This window comes from Zootoca vivipara, chromosome 5, assembly GCF_963506605.1.
Source record: "Zootoca vivipara chromosome 5, rZooViv1.1, whole genome shotgun sequence".
Lineage (NCBI taxonomy): Eukaryota > Metazoa > Chordata > Lepidosauria > Squamata > Lacertidae > Zootoca > Zootoca vivipara.
The window spans coordinates 6,853,857-6,867,912 of NC_083280.1; the positions used below are offsets into that span (position 1 = coordinate 6,853,857).

General features: G+C 43.1%; 1 protein-coding gene across 1 annotated transcript in view; it reads left to right on the forward strand.

Moving 5' to 3' along the window:
• Positions 1 to 14,056, forward strand: part of LOC132592137 (cytochrome P450 2J2-like) — a 28,685-nt gene that overhangs the window by 9,409 nt on the left and 5,220 nt on the right. Inside the window, exons 4-7 of the mRNA XM_060274305.1 lie at positions 316 to 476; positions 4,723 to 4,899; positions 10,486 to 10,627; positions 13,307 to 13,494. Coding sequence (XP_060130288.1) covers positions 316 to 476; positions 4,723 to 4,899; positions 10,486 to 10,627; positions 13,307 to 13,494 — 668 coding nt within the window. The remainder of the gene's footprint in view (positions 1 to 315; positions 477 to 4,722; positions 4,900 to 10,485; positions 10,628 to 13,306; positions 13,495 to 14,056) is intronic.

Below are 14,056 nucleotides of genomic sequence, written 5' to 3' on the forward strand. Positions count from 1 at the left end.
TGGAGTGGGTTGTCAGTTCATGCTCCAGGTGGATCACATTTAGCCAAAACTCTCCACTATGACCTGTCCATCTTGGGTGGCCCTGCATGGCATAGCTCATAGCTTCTCTGAGTTATTCAAGCCCCTTCGCCATGACAAGGCAGTGATCCATGAAGGAGATTTGTGTACTACCGCTGTACATTTTAGAAAGGAATGTGATATGTTTTTCTTGGTTCCTAATAGGGATCCAAGCAGTTTCTCTTGGCCACCATGAAATCCCACTCTCAGTATGAACAGGAGCAGCTGAACTCACATTAGTATAACTTTATTTTGCAGGACAACCACTTGACCCCTCCATGCCCATCAGTAATTCAGTCTCCAATGTGATATCTGCTGTGGTTTTTGGGCACCGGTTTGCTCTTGAAGATGAACGGTTCCAGAAGCTGATAGAAGCCATGGGTTTTGTCCTAAAATTTTTCAGCACTTTTTGTCATATTGTGAGTAGTCATTTTCATTCCTACTAAGCCAAACAAGTGTCCCTTAATACCAGAAATCAGGGCCTTAATACCACAAATCAGTATTCTGGAATCTATTATGATAGAGGATAGAGGGTTGGAGAAGTGAGATAAGGTTTGAATTGATCTGACAAAAGGGCCACTTACTATCTCACAGCCTGATCAATTTCTCATGATTATCGTTGAGATAAAAAGAGAGAGAGAGTAAGAAGACTTTGTCTACCACAGGAGACTCTTTGGAGGAAAGGTGGGATAAGAATGGAACAATGACCTTCCAAATAGGTCAGGTAGGGGAAGCATGGCTTTGTTTTCTGCAACTTTATATCAGCATTCTAGGAGCATTTTGCAAAAAGGAATTTTATTAGCGTGAGACGTTTCTGAGCTCTGGGCACAGTACTAAGACTAAGATTTCAGATTAGAACTGCAGAATGGAAGGAAAGGGGGACCTTTTTCTGCCTCCTCACTTCCAGCCACTCTCTGAAGACTAGAGAAGAGACTCTCTTAAGAATATTATTGGGTCAGGTAGGGGAAGCATGGCTTTGTTTTCTGCATTCTTCCGATGAGGACCAGACCATGTGAAAAATGAATATAAGATTTTATCTGCAGTTCATTCATTTTCAGCTTTGTATTCTTTTTATTAAAAGGGAACACCTAAACATTCCATTGCTGCACCAGAAATCTAGGTTTAAGGTGCCATTTAGCTCAGAACTTTCATATCTCAGTTTCTAACTGCTCTATATTAGTCCAAGTTTTATTTTCTAGCTCCTTATGTATTGAGAAAATGTAAGTAATTGATCATTAATGAAAAAACAAAGGAGAAAAAACATCCTTTCTCAAGGTTTAGTTTTTTGTGATGAAATATCAAAATTACTTGACTGGCAAACTGAAGGATTTAATAAATACAATTAAAAATTAAAAATAGGAGAAGTGTACATTTTGAATGATGGCTGTCTTTCAATTTCTGTATTAGGTAAGGTTACAGGTAGGTAGCCGTGTTGGTCTGGATCGAAGTAAAAAAAAAAAAATTCCTTCAGTAGCACCTTAAAGACCAACTAAGTTTTTATTTTGGTATGAGCTTTCGTGTGCATGCACACTTCTTCAGATACAGTGAAATGGAAGTTTCCAGGCACTTATGTAGAGAAGGGGTGGGGAGGGGTGGGGATGGGGAGGGGGGATCACTCAGAAGGGTGGTGGAAATGGGTGATTGACTGACTGATAGCTGTTGATGACCGCAAACGACTGCAAATGGTTTTGCATGAAAAAGCAAGGGTTGAGATGGCTGAAGACCGCTTATCATGTATAATGAGATAAGAATCCGATATCTCTGTTCAAACCAGGTCCCTCCATGGTTTTGAGCTTGGTGATAAGTTGCAATTCAGCAACTTCTCTTTCCAGTCTATTTCTGAAATTCTTTTGTAGTAAGACAGCTACTTTGAGATCTTGTATAGAATGTCCTGGGAGATTGAAGTGTTCTCCTACTGGTTTTTCTGTCTTCTGGTTCCTGATGTCAGATTTATGTCCATTTATCCTTTGGCGTAGGGTTTGGCCTGTTTGTCCAATATAGAGAGCTGAAGGGCACTGTTGGCATTTGATGGCATACACAATGTTAGAGGATGAGCAATTAAATAGTCCTGAGATGGTATGTTGGATGTTGTTGGGGCCAGTAATGGTGTTGTCTGGGTGTATGTGGCAGCAAAGTTGGCATCTGGGTTTATTGCAGGCTCTGGTACCAGTGTCCATGTTAAGTCTGGTGGTTGTATTATTGTGGGTGAGGAGTTGTTTAAGATTGGGTGGCTGTCTGTAGGCAATGAAAGGTCTTCCTCCCAGAGCTTGAGAAAGGGAGCGGTCATTGTCCAGGAGAGGCTGTAGATCTCTGATGATGCGTTGTACTGTTTTAGCTTGGGAGCTGTATGTGATGACTAGTGGTGTTCTGTTATTTTCTTTTTTGGGTCTGTCTTGCAGCAGGTTCTCTCTAGGTATCTGTCTGGCTCTGTTGATCTGTTGTTTAACTTCATCAGGTGGATATTTTAGTTCTAAAAAGGTTTGCTGTAGATCTCTTAGGTGAGATTCTCTGTCTGTAGAGTTGGAACAGATGCGGTTGTAACGTAAGGCCTGGCTGTATACGATGGATTGTTTGGTATGTTTGGGATGGTAGCTAGAAGCATGTAGATATGTTTGTCGGTCAGTTGGTTTTCTGTATAAGGTGGTGTCTATATGTCCATCCTGTATTTTTATAGTAGTGTCCAAAAAATGTATTTCTTGCATAGATTGGTTCATTGTTAGGTTGATGGTGGGGTGAAAGTCATTGAATGTCTGGTGGAAGGTTTCCAGGGTCTGTTGTCCATGTGTCCAGATAATAAAAATATCGTCAATGTATCGCAGGTACAGGAGAGGTTTGAGTGGGTAGGAGTTAAGGAAACGTTGTTCTAAATCTGCCATGAAGATGTTGGCATACTGTGGGGCCATGCGGGTGCCCATGGCTGTGCCGCTGATCTGGAGGAACAGGTCATCATCAAATTTGAAGTGGTTGTGGGTAAGGACAAAGTGGCAGAGTTTGGTAGCAAAGTCCGCTGTGGTTTTATCTGAAATTGTGTTCCTTATGGCTTGTAAACCATCATTGTGTGGGATGTTGGTATATAGAGATTCCACATCCATAGTGGCTAGTATAGTATTGTTAGGAAGATTGTTCAAATATTGTATTTTCCTCAGAAAATCTGTGGTGTCACGTACGTAGCTGGGAGCACTGATAGCATATGGTTTCAGAACAGAGTCCATATAGCCGGAAACACCCACTGTAATGGTGCCAATACCTGAGATGATGGGGCGTCCTGGGTTTCCTGGTTTGTGTATTTTGGGTAGAAGATAGAAAGTTCCTGGCCGAGGTTCCGCTGGTGTGTTTGTGAGGATCTGTTCTTGGATGTGTAGGGGTAGCTCCTTAATAATCTTGTTCAGTTCTTTTTTGTATGCTTGTGTGGGGTCTGAGTCCAATTTCATGTAAAAGGCAGTATTGGAAAGTTGTCTGTGGGCCTCCTGGATGTAATCAGTTTTGTTCATGATGACGACAGCTCCACCCTTGTCTGCCTCTTTAATTATAATGTCTGGGTTGTTCCTGAGATTTTCTATGGCTCTCCTTTCAGCATGGTTTAGATTTTGTTGTAAGCGATGGTGTTTTCTGGTCACATCCGTTTGGATTCTGTGGCGGAAGCATTCGATGTACAGATCTAGTGTGGTATTGCGTCCATCAGGAGGGGTCCATGTGGAGTCCCTTTTTGTGTAACTTCTTTTCGGTGGTAGTTGGTGGTCAATGTTCTGTTCATTGATGCGTTTGGAGGGTGATGGTTGTTCCCCAGTAAGTTGAGAGGTGTTGTGTTGTGGGGATGTAGTTTGTTCTACTTTGTCTTGTTCTTGTGTGTGATGAAAATACTCCTTCAGGCGTAAACGGCGGAAAAATGCTTCCAGGTCCCCGCAGAACTGAATCATGTGTTGGGATTTGGCAGGGCAGAATGATAGTCCCCGTGAAAGGATGGATTCCTCAGCTGGGCTGAGTGTTTGCTGTGAAAGATTGACAATGTTGTTGATCTTGTTTTGATTGGTGGCCTGTAGGTTGGAAAGTTTGCAGAGTTTTTTATTTTTCTGGTTCTTCAGTAACTCCAGTTGAGAGTGGTAAATGGTTTGTTTTTCCTTGTGGAACTTCTGCCAGGCCGGGTGATTCCTGATGGAGTTCTCCAGTGCAGAGAGTTCCTCCTTTATTAACTTCTGTTTGGAATACAGAACGCCGATAAGATGTTTCAGCAGTTTCTTAGATAAAGTGTGGCATAGTTTTCTGACATATTCTGTGTATTAGGTAAATTTGCTTTTAAATGCAAGCTTACTTTAATTCCCCCAATCCCTATGCTCCACCCACACCCACCTATCACAAAAGGACACTAACTTGTTCCAGGAGGGGTCCCACAATTGTGCCCAGTTTTGGAATGATGCCTGGGAGCTGGAAAAATATTTTGAGCCATAATTTTCTTTCACATTTTCAGCTAGGGATAATTCACAGAATCCAATCATTGTGGGATTCCAGAGAAGCTATAGACACCTTCCTTCTTCTTAGTGAGATTCAAACTAATATGCTAGCCCTGAAGAAGAATGCAGATCATGTTTTAAGTGCTAATCCAAAGCACAAACAGTGTGACCAAGCTTCTTTACGGTAATGGGAGCATTTCTGCTATCTTTCCTTTAGCTTTATGAAATGCTCCCATGGCTCATGCAACATCTCCCAGGGCCCCACAAGAAGGCCTTGTCCTGCACAGAGATTGTGCTTTCATTTGCAAAGGAGGAGATAGAGAAGCATAAGGAAAATCAGTCTCTGCATGAGCCACAGGATCTCATTGATTACTATCTACTTCAGATGGAGAAAGTAAGTACCAGTATCTGCTTTGTTTTTTTTAATAATCTATTTTTATTAATTTTCCAATTAAAAAACAATTATATCACATCCATTATTTCAAATTATACAAATACGTATCAATCAAACCGAATGTTATGCCAAATTATCTAAAATTTTCGGGGTTCCCATGCTTCAAAAAATTGGGGATTCCTCGCAACTGCCCACTGTCGTCTTTTTCTAAAGTCCAAATCGTCACTCAAAGTCTATAATAGTCCCGATCTTTCCCCTACAATCACAAAGATGTTTTCCTCTTTCATCCGATTTTCCCCCAGCTGCTGAGATAAGTATCAAACGAGATTTCACATATATTCTTTCTCCTGTGTGAGTTTTAATCAGTCCGGCCTTTTAATCAGTTTCAACACGGAGCAGCGCCATCTTAGAAAGCTCAAATCACTTTCGCTTTCTTCTCATAACTTTGTAGATTAACGATCTTTATAAAATTTACAGCTTTTCCAGGCAGAAGACCCAGTCATCACATTATGCATAAACTCTTGATAAATTAGTGGCTCTCCTTGCCCTATAGCCGAACTTAGCTTCAGGTCGCTGTTCAAATTCAAAGTGTGTCACACCTCATAAATCCTCCGAACGCTTTCCAGGCACTCCTACTATCCAATTAGAGGGGGGCTTCTCTCTTCAACAGTTTTGCATCTTCAAAAAATATACTCAATATCAACAGTTTATAAAATTCATTACTCACACAGATATCTTTTATTTCTCGTTTGTTCCAAACAAACAAGGACATCACGTCTGGGAAAGTATGGAGTAACTCGTAGAGTATATGAAAAAAAATAAAAAAGCTCACTTCCCTTGTCGTTCCGTCCCCATCAATCCTTCTTCCAGATAAAATACAGCCTCGACTTCTCACCCTCAGCAGCGTAAATTCCTTGGCAGTAAACAGAGCTTCTGCCCCTCCTTCTGAAGCATGTCCATGAATTTAAACCTAATTATCTTCTTTAATCATGGAGATCCCGCCATGCAGGTTAGCGTCCGGGAGTTCCGACTTCTCATAAGTGCTCTCGGCCCAAGGCCCCCCCCACTCCTTGAACAGTCGGAGTGGGTTTGGGGGCATCGCGGGCCAGCGGCCCCTCTCCGTAACCCCCGGAGAGGTAGGGGGGTTGCCATTTACTCCCCTAGCAACCGCCAAATTCCTCATGAAGGTCGGAGGGATGGAAAAAAGGTCAGCCATTCCTGCAGGCGGAACCGGAAGCCTGTACCAGTATCTGCTTTGAAGCCAAATGATGCTCATCCAATGAATCATTATATTCCTATTAAAAGTGACTACTAATCTCTTGCCTGGACATCAGTATCTTTTAAGCATCAGTATCTTTAAAGTATCATAAGCATCTAAAGAAATGGTTAAGAAATGTGAGCTTAAAGGAGTGGAAACTTAAGGGGTCTTGCTTTAGAGCAGGGGTGGCCAACCCCCAAGAGACTACGATCTACTCACAGAGCATAGCTGCCAAGTTATCCCTTTTTAAAAGGGAAATTCCATTATGCTGAATAGGCTTCCTCGCGAGAAAAGGGAAAACTTGGCAGCTATGCTCACAGAGTTAAAAACTCGCAGTCATCTACCCCCTTTGGTGGTGGGGGGGGTTTGAGTTGTTGAGTTTTTTCAGGGAGGAGGTAAAATGTTGAGGCTTTTTTTAGGGGAGCCACAGTTGTTCAGCTTCTTTAGGAGGGAGCCAATGATCTACTACTGATCTACCGCAGATGTCCAGTGATCTACCGGTATATCATTATCTTCCTTTTGGACATGCCTGCTTTAGAGCATTCCTTCCATACATAAATTATTTTGGATTGATGTTCATCTGATATTCAAATGTGGACTTAGAAAACAGAAAATCCTAAACAAAATGCTCTTAAACCAGGTTATGTCTTCAAATCCCTGTCTCAGCCATCTTTATATACTAGAAAGGAAAAATATATTTTTCATCTTTCACTCTTTGAACAATGCTTATCATGATGACAAACGAATGGTGAAATATATTTAGTTGTACAGTCATACCTCGGTTTAAGTACGCTTCAGTTTGAGAACTTTCAGTTTAAGTACTCTGCGGACCCACCTGGAACGGATTAATCCACTTTCCATTACTTTCAATGGGAAAGTTCGCTTCAGGTTAAGTACGCTTCAGGTTAAGTACCGACTTCCAGAACCAATTAGAATCATACTTCGGGTTAAGTACGCTTCAGGTTGAGTACTCCGCGGACCCATCTGGAATGGATTAATCCATTTTCCATTACTTTCAATGGGAAAGTTCGCTTCAGGTTAAGTAGGCTTCAGCTTAAGTACTCCGCAGACCACCTGGAACGGATTAATCCACTTTCCATTACTTTCAATGGGAAAGTTCGCTTCAGGTTAAGTACGCTTCAGGTTAAGTACAGACATCCGGAACCAATTGTGTACTTAAACCAAGGTTCCACTGTAAGTACCATATTTCACCATAATTGTCACATCTTTATGCCAATTATTTTTTTCAAAAAAAGTGGAGTGCGACAATTACAGTGGTATCTCGGTTTATGAACACAATTGGTTCCGGAAGTCTGTTCATAAACTGAAGCGAATTTCCCATTGAAAGTAATGGAAAGTGGATTAATCTATTCCAGACGATCCGCGGAGTACTTAAACTGAAGCGTTCATAAACTGAAGCAAACTTTCCCATTGAAAGTAATGGAAAGTGAATTAATCCGTTCCAGATGGGTCCGCGGTGTTCGTAAACTGAAAATTCGCAAAACTGAGGTGTTCGTAAACCGAGGTTCCACTGTATTTGGTGAAAAACCAAGGCACGACTCTTAGGCGAGGAAACAATTTTTAAGAACAAACATAATTATGTTTATATTGCTTATTATTGTACTAACTGTTTACTAACTGTTTTTGGTGTGATTAGGATGCACAGAATATGTGTGAACAGGTAAGGGTAATAGGTAGTCCAAATTGGAGCAAGGCAATTTCATGCACGCTGAGAATGCCCTGTCGCTATTTTGTGGTGAATGCTTTTGGACTGATTTTAAGGCTTGAAAAAAGGAGTTCAACTATTATGTGGTGGTGACCATTAGGCAGTGAAATATGATAGCACACATTTTGAATATCTGCTGCCAGAGTTTCCGTTGGATCCCTCTCTTCATGCCAGTATTATGTTATTACGCCAACCCACAGAACCTGAAATGCAGCACCAGCAGCTACCACTCTATACACTGGAATGTGTGTGTGGGTTTCTTATCATAACCAGCTATGAAGCACAATACCCAGGAGGCAGGCTGTGGCAGCTGCCTTGGGCAATGGAATGCCAACAGGAGGCATCTCTGGAGGTGTGCTGCCTAGCCAGCTGCTAATGGAGAAGCAAAGGGGACAGCTTCTGGCAAGATTTCACCAAAATCTTTCAAAATCTCACCTGGTTGTTATCACACTCCTCGAGTGGTGTTATATTGTCCTCTTGGTGGTAGTCTGATGTTTTCAAAGTCTCTAGTCATATCTTATAGTTCACGCTGTATCTTGTAATCCAAAATATTGAAGTCCAATATATTCCAAACGTAGGTTAAATTTGTAATCCAAATGGCAATTATAATCCAATATATAGTGTTCTCCTCAGTTTTTATTCCAGTATGTGGCCCTGCTCTTTTAAAGTTCTCTTTTTCATCTCCCCGCCCCCCTACTCCTGTTCTCCCAGGCACTTCTCCTCCCTCAGATTGCTCCCAGTTATGGAAAAGTGTTCCTCTGTTGAGCTTTGGTAGAATTTTCAAGATCCAGGGTCCTTTAAAGTTTATTTAGATTCCCCCCCCCACAATCCTTTAGTCACTTTCATTCACAGAACAGCTCCACCATTCACAAAAAATGAGGATACTCCACTTCCTTCATTCATGAATACTCTTACAAAGTACACAGAGCAACAGTTTATTACTTTATAGCCAGCAAAGAGATGGTTGCTAGTAAATATCTAAATGTATTTTAAAAAGTAACATAAGACTGATGTATCTTTAAGTATCTCTGATCCCATTCACAAGTCTGTACTGCAGAATTTGTCCTTCAAAAGACGGAAGTTGACTTCCTTTTTAGATTCCGTCTTTGCCAAATTGTTTTTAATGCAAAAAAATTCTAATTTAAAATCCAAATAATCTTTACAATAGATATCTTGTTTAAAACACACAAGATATCTATTGTAAAGATTATTTGGATTTTAAATTAGAATTTTTTTGCATTAAAAAAAAAGTGATGTATGGAAGTGAGAGCTGGACCATAAAGAAGGCTGATCGCCGAAGAATTGATGCTTTTGAATTATGGTGCTGGAGGAGACTCTTGAGAGTCCCATGGACTGCAAGAAGATCAAACCTATCCATTCTTAAGGAAATCAGCCCTGAGTGCTCACTGGAAGGACAGATCGTGAAGCTGAGGTTCCAATACTTTGGCCACCTCATGAGAAGAGAAGAATCCTTGGAAAAGACCTTGATGTTGGGAAAGATCACAAGGAGAAGGGGGCGACAGAGGACAAGATGGTTGGACAGTGTTCTCGAAGCTACGAACATGAGTTTGACCAAACTGCAGGAGGTAGTGGAAGACAGGAGTGCCTGGCGTGCTATGGTCCATGGGGTCACAAAGAGTCGGACACGACTAAACGACTAAACAACAACAACATCTTGTTTAAAAATTCTGCTGCTTCAGGTGCCGGTTCGTGGTTGCGGACTTTCAAGATGCGTTGGAGCCACGGGCAGACTCTAGCCGCTCCCCTGCCCCCCGCTAGCTGCAGATGCAGCCATGGGGCTCTGCAAACGTGGAGAGTCTCTTTGAGACTCCACTTATCCATGGGCCTTTTTAGGGGGGGGAGTGTCTAACCCTGACACTCTCCCCTGTCTCTTTAAAATCCTGGTAGCAGTTGTCTCTTACTCGGATGATCCGCTTCACGCTACCATTTCGCTTCGCAGTCAAATCGGAAGCCGCTGGTCCCTTATCTTTCTTGCTCTGATCTAGCCACAGTGACCCGTGCAACAGTCACCCCCAGGCTTGATTATTGTAACTCGCTCTAAGCGGGGCTGCCCTTAGAGCTGACCCAGAAACTCCAGCAGGTGCAGAATGCTGCTGCGAGGCTCCTTACGGGGTCCTTGCCGTGGGACCACAGTCATCCAGTGCTATACCAGCTGCACTGGCTCCCGGGAGAGTACAGGGTCAGGTTTAAGGTGCTGGTTTTAACCTTTAAAGCCCTATACGGCCTAGAACCCTAGTACTTACGGGACCGCCTCTCCTGGTATGCCCCGCGGAGAACCTTATGGTTTGCAAATAATAATATCTTGGAGGTCCCGGGCCTCAAGGAGGTTAAACTGGCCTAAACCAGGGCCAAGGCCATTTCAGCTTTGGCCCCAGCCTGGTGGAAAACTCTATTGCAGGAGACCTGGGCCCTGTTGACTTGGCACCTTTCCGCAGGGCCTGCAAGACAGAACTGTTCCACCTGGCCTTTGGTCCGGGCCCAGTTTTACCCCCCTCTATGGGACCCTGTAAGTTACCTCTTTGGGTATAAATAAAAATTTACTTACTTACTTACATGTCACTTTCCCCATTTTCAACACCAGAGCAGGAATGACCCAGAGTCCACCTATGATGAAGAGAATTTGGCTTGGTGTATTTCTGAGCTCTTCATAGCAGGGTCAGACACAACCTCCGGTTCTCTGAAATGGGCACTTCTCCTCCTGGCAAATCATCCAGATATCCAAGGTGAGAGAGGAGAGCCAGGACTTCTCTTGATCACTAGGGTGGAGCATAATTCTTTAAAGGGTTTATATCGGAAAGAGTTAAAAGTGAGTTTATGATGGAAATTATGGAAGGCAAATGTTATTGAAATAAGTTAATGTTTTTGACTTTCATGTCTGAAAAGTTATGGGTAGGTAGCCGTGTTGGTCAGACGTAGTCGAAACAAAATTAAAAAATTCCTTCCAGTAGCTCCTTAGAGACCAACTAAGTTTGTCATTGGTATGAGCTTTCGTGAGCATGCACACTTCTTTAGATACACTGAAACAGAAGTCACCAGACCCTTATATATAGTGAGAGGGTGCGGAGGGGTATTACTCAGAAGGGTGGTGGGAATGGGTGATTGGCTGATAGGTGTGGTAAACTTGTTGACAACTGTTAATGACTGCAATTGGTCTTAAAGGAAAAAGCAAGGGGTGAGATGGCTAAAGTTAGCTTTATCATGTATAATGAGATATACATGATATATAGCTTTACCATGTATAATGAGATATACATGTCTGCTCCAGAGAAGCGGACACGGAGCAATGGATTCGAACTTCAAGAAAGAAGATTCCACCTAAACATTAGGAAGAACTTCCTGACAGTAAGAGCTGTTTGGCAGTGGAATTTGCTGCCAAGGAGTGTGGTGGAGTCTCCTTCTTTGGAGGTCTTTAAGCAGAGGCTTGACAGCCATATGTCAAGAATGCTTTGATGGTGTTTCCTGCTTGGCAGGGGGTTGGACTGAATGGCCCTTGTGGTCTTTTCCAACTCTATGATTCTATGATTCTATGAGATAAGAATCCAATGTCTCTATTCAGAACAGGTCTCTCCATGGTTTTAAGTTTGGTAATAAGTTGCAATTCAGCATCTTCTCTTTCCAGTCTATTTCTGAAATTCTTTTGTAATATGACAGCTACCTTGAGATCTTGTATAGAATGTCCTGAGAGATTGAAGTGTTCTCCTATTGGTTTCTCTGTCTTGTGATTCCTGATGTCAGATTTATGTCCATTTATCCATTTCCCCTGGACTCCCTGGAAAAGACCCTGATGTTGGGAAAGATGGAGGGCACTAGGAGAAGGGGACGACAGAGGACGAGATGGTTGGACAGTGTTCTCGAAGCTACGAACATGAGTTTGACCAAACTGCGGGAGGCAGTGCAAGACAGGAGTGCCTGGCGTGCTCTGGTCCATGGGGTCACAAAGAGTTGGACACGACTAAACGACTAAACAACAACAACATCCATTTCCCCCACCAACATTTTCCTGCAAAGTTTCTGGAACCTATAAATAACAGAAGCAAAAATGTAAAATGCCCAGAATGTCCAGTCCCCTTAGGACATTTCCAATCTATGATTACTGGGACAGGAGGAGATGGAGGGTCTGAATATATAATGGAATTGGGATAGGAGAGGGTTGGGGCAGAGGATGGGCCTCTGTTGTGAAACTAAGGTGAGTCAATGAAAGGTTTTCTGAAGGAATGGCTTAGTGTAGCAATGGGCAGCACAGTGGAGATGAATCAACTACTCTCCTGCAGTCTAAGGCACTTCTTAGGGTTGTTGCGAGCATGATAACCTGGGACTGGGGAAACCACTGAATGAGCAGAATAGTCACTTAACAAAATAAAACGTCTCTTAGAAGTTTAAAGTTGGACATGAGTTTAATGACAATGCTCTGTCATTTGTCATCATGGAAGCCTACAATTGTAGGGTTGGAAGGGACCCCAAGGGTCTTCTAATACAACCCCCGGCAATGTAGGAATTTCAACACATGCTCCACCATCCCGGTTGATACCATACCACAAGCTGCTTTGCTTTGCATATCTGCTAGCAGTTTCTTTATGCAGCAAATGTACAAGAATGCCCCTGCTGTGAAATAAGTGACTGAGCCTCATTCCTGCCTCTACATGCTCCATTACATGAGGGATGCGGGTGGCACTGTGGTCTAAAGCATTGAGCCTCTGGTTCTTGCTGATTAGAAGGTCAGCAGTTCGAATCCGCGTGACAGGGTGAGCTCCCGTTGCTGTCCCAGCTTCTGCCAACGTATCAGTTCGAAAGCATGCCAGTGTAATTAAACAGTGGGAAGGTAATCAGAGTTTCCGTGCGCTCTGGCACTCATCATGGTGTCCACTTGTGCCAGAAGTGGTTTTGTCATGCTGGCCACATGACCTGGAATGCTGTCTGTGGACAAACGCTGGCTCTCTAGGCCTGAAAGCATAATGAGCCCCACACCCCATAGTCTCCTTTGATTGGACTTAACCGTCCGGGGTCCTTTACCTTTACTTTTACACGAGTGATGTTAGCCAAAGATCACATGAGGAATCAGGATTAATGAAGCAAAGCAGGAAATATTGAGGGCCGAGGGTGGAGAATATATTTATAAACACCAGACAGCCTTTAATCCCAGCCCTTAAGCAAATCCAGCCAGCTTTGGTAACCAGAAACAACTGAGATTAGCTTCACTTTCAAACATTTCACACCTGGAATCTAGAGTGGGGAAGAAGCATGTACACAGACTTGAGATCTTTTGATGACCAGGTGAGCTATAAATGCTAGAAACTGGGAGTCATTCACAGAGATTTATGGAATATGTTCAAGGGAAATAAATGTCCATCTAAAACAGAATGCAGTATTCACAATAAACCTTCTGTTTCCATCATTCTCTTCAGATAAAATGCACAAGGAAATCGAAGATGTCATAGGTTCTGCTCACTCAATCTGCTATCAAGATAAGAAGAAACTGCCCTACACCAATGCTGTGATTCATGAAATGCTGCGCTTTAAATATGTCCTTTTTTTTGGGTTGCCTAGGCAATGTACAAAGGATGTGAAGCTGTGTGGTTTTCTCATTCCCAAGGTATAAATGTGTGATACAGCTGCACTCCTGTAGCCCAAGAACAAAGAGCAGCAAAAGGTTTCATATTGAGAGATGCAGCCAGCCATACAGGAACTTCCTGTCTAGTAAAAAATCTGAAGGGCAAGAGCAGGAGCTCCACCTGCAGACACGTTTCACCATCGGCAAGTGCCATTCCATGGGGCATTTGAATCAGGGGAGGAGCATGAAGTGGCCAGAGGTCCACTTGCAGAGGAAGAGGATTGCAGGGGAAGCACACCGCCCCTGGCAGCACAATCCCGGTGGGGTTCCATCGCAGCTCCCCCCCCCATGCTTGGCACCACACCTGCAAGCAGCGCGCCACGCTTCCAGGATGCACACCAGCCCCGCCCCCACCTGCTCCCCCCCCCCCAGTGCCGGAGCCTGAAGCTCCCCCTCTGCAGAGGTCTCAGCCTGACTGTGAGCTTTCATTCTAAAAGAGTTTGGGGAATGTGTTCCTGTGTTCCTGCCTATTCAGAAAGTTTTTTTTAGTCGTCACTCCCACCCCTCAGAAAAAAATCTTGGGATAGTGTGGGACAATCCAGAA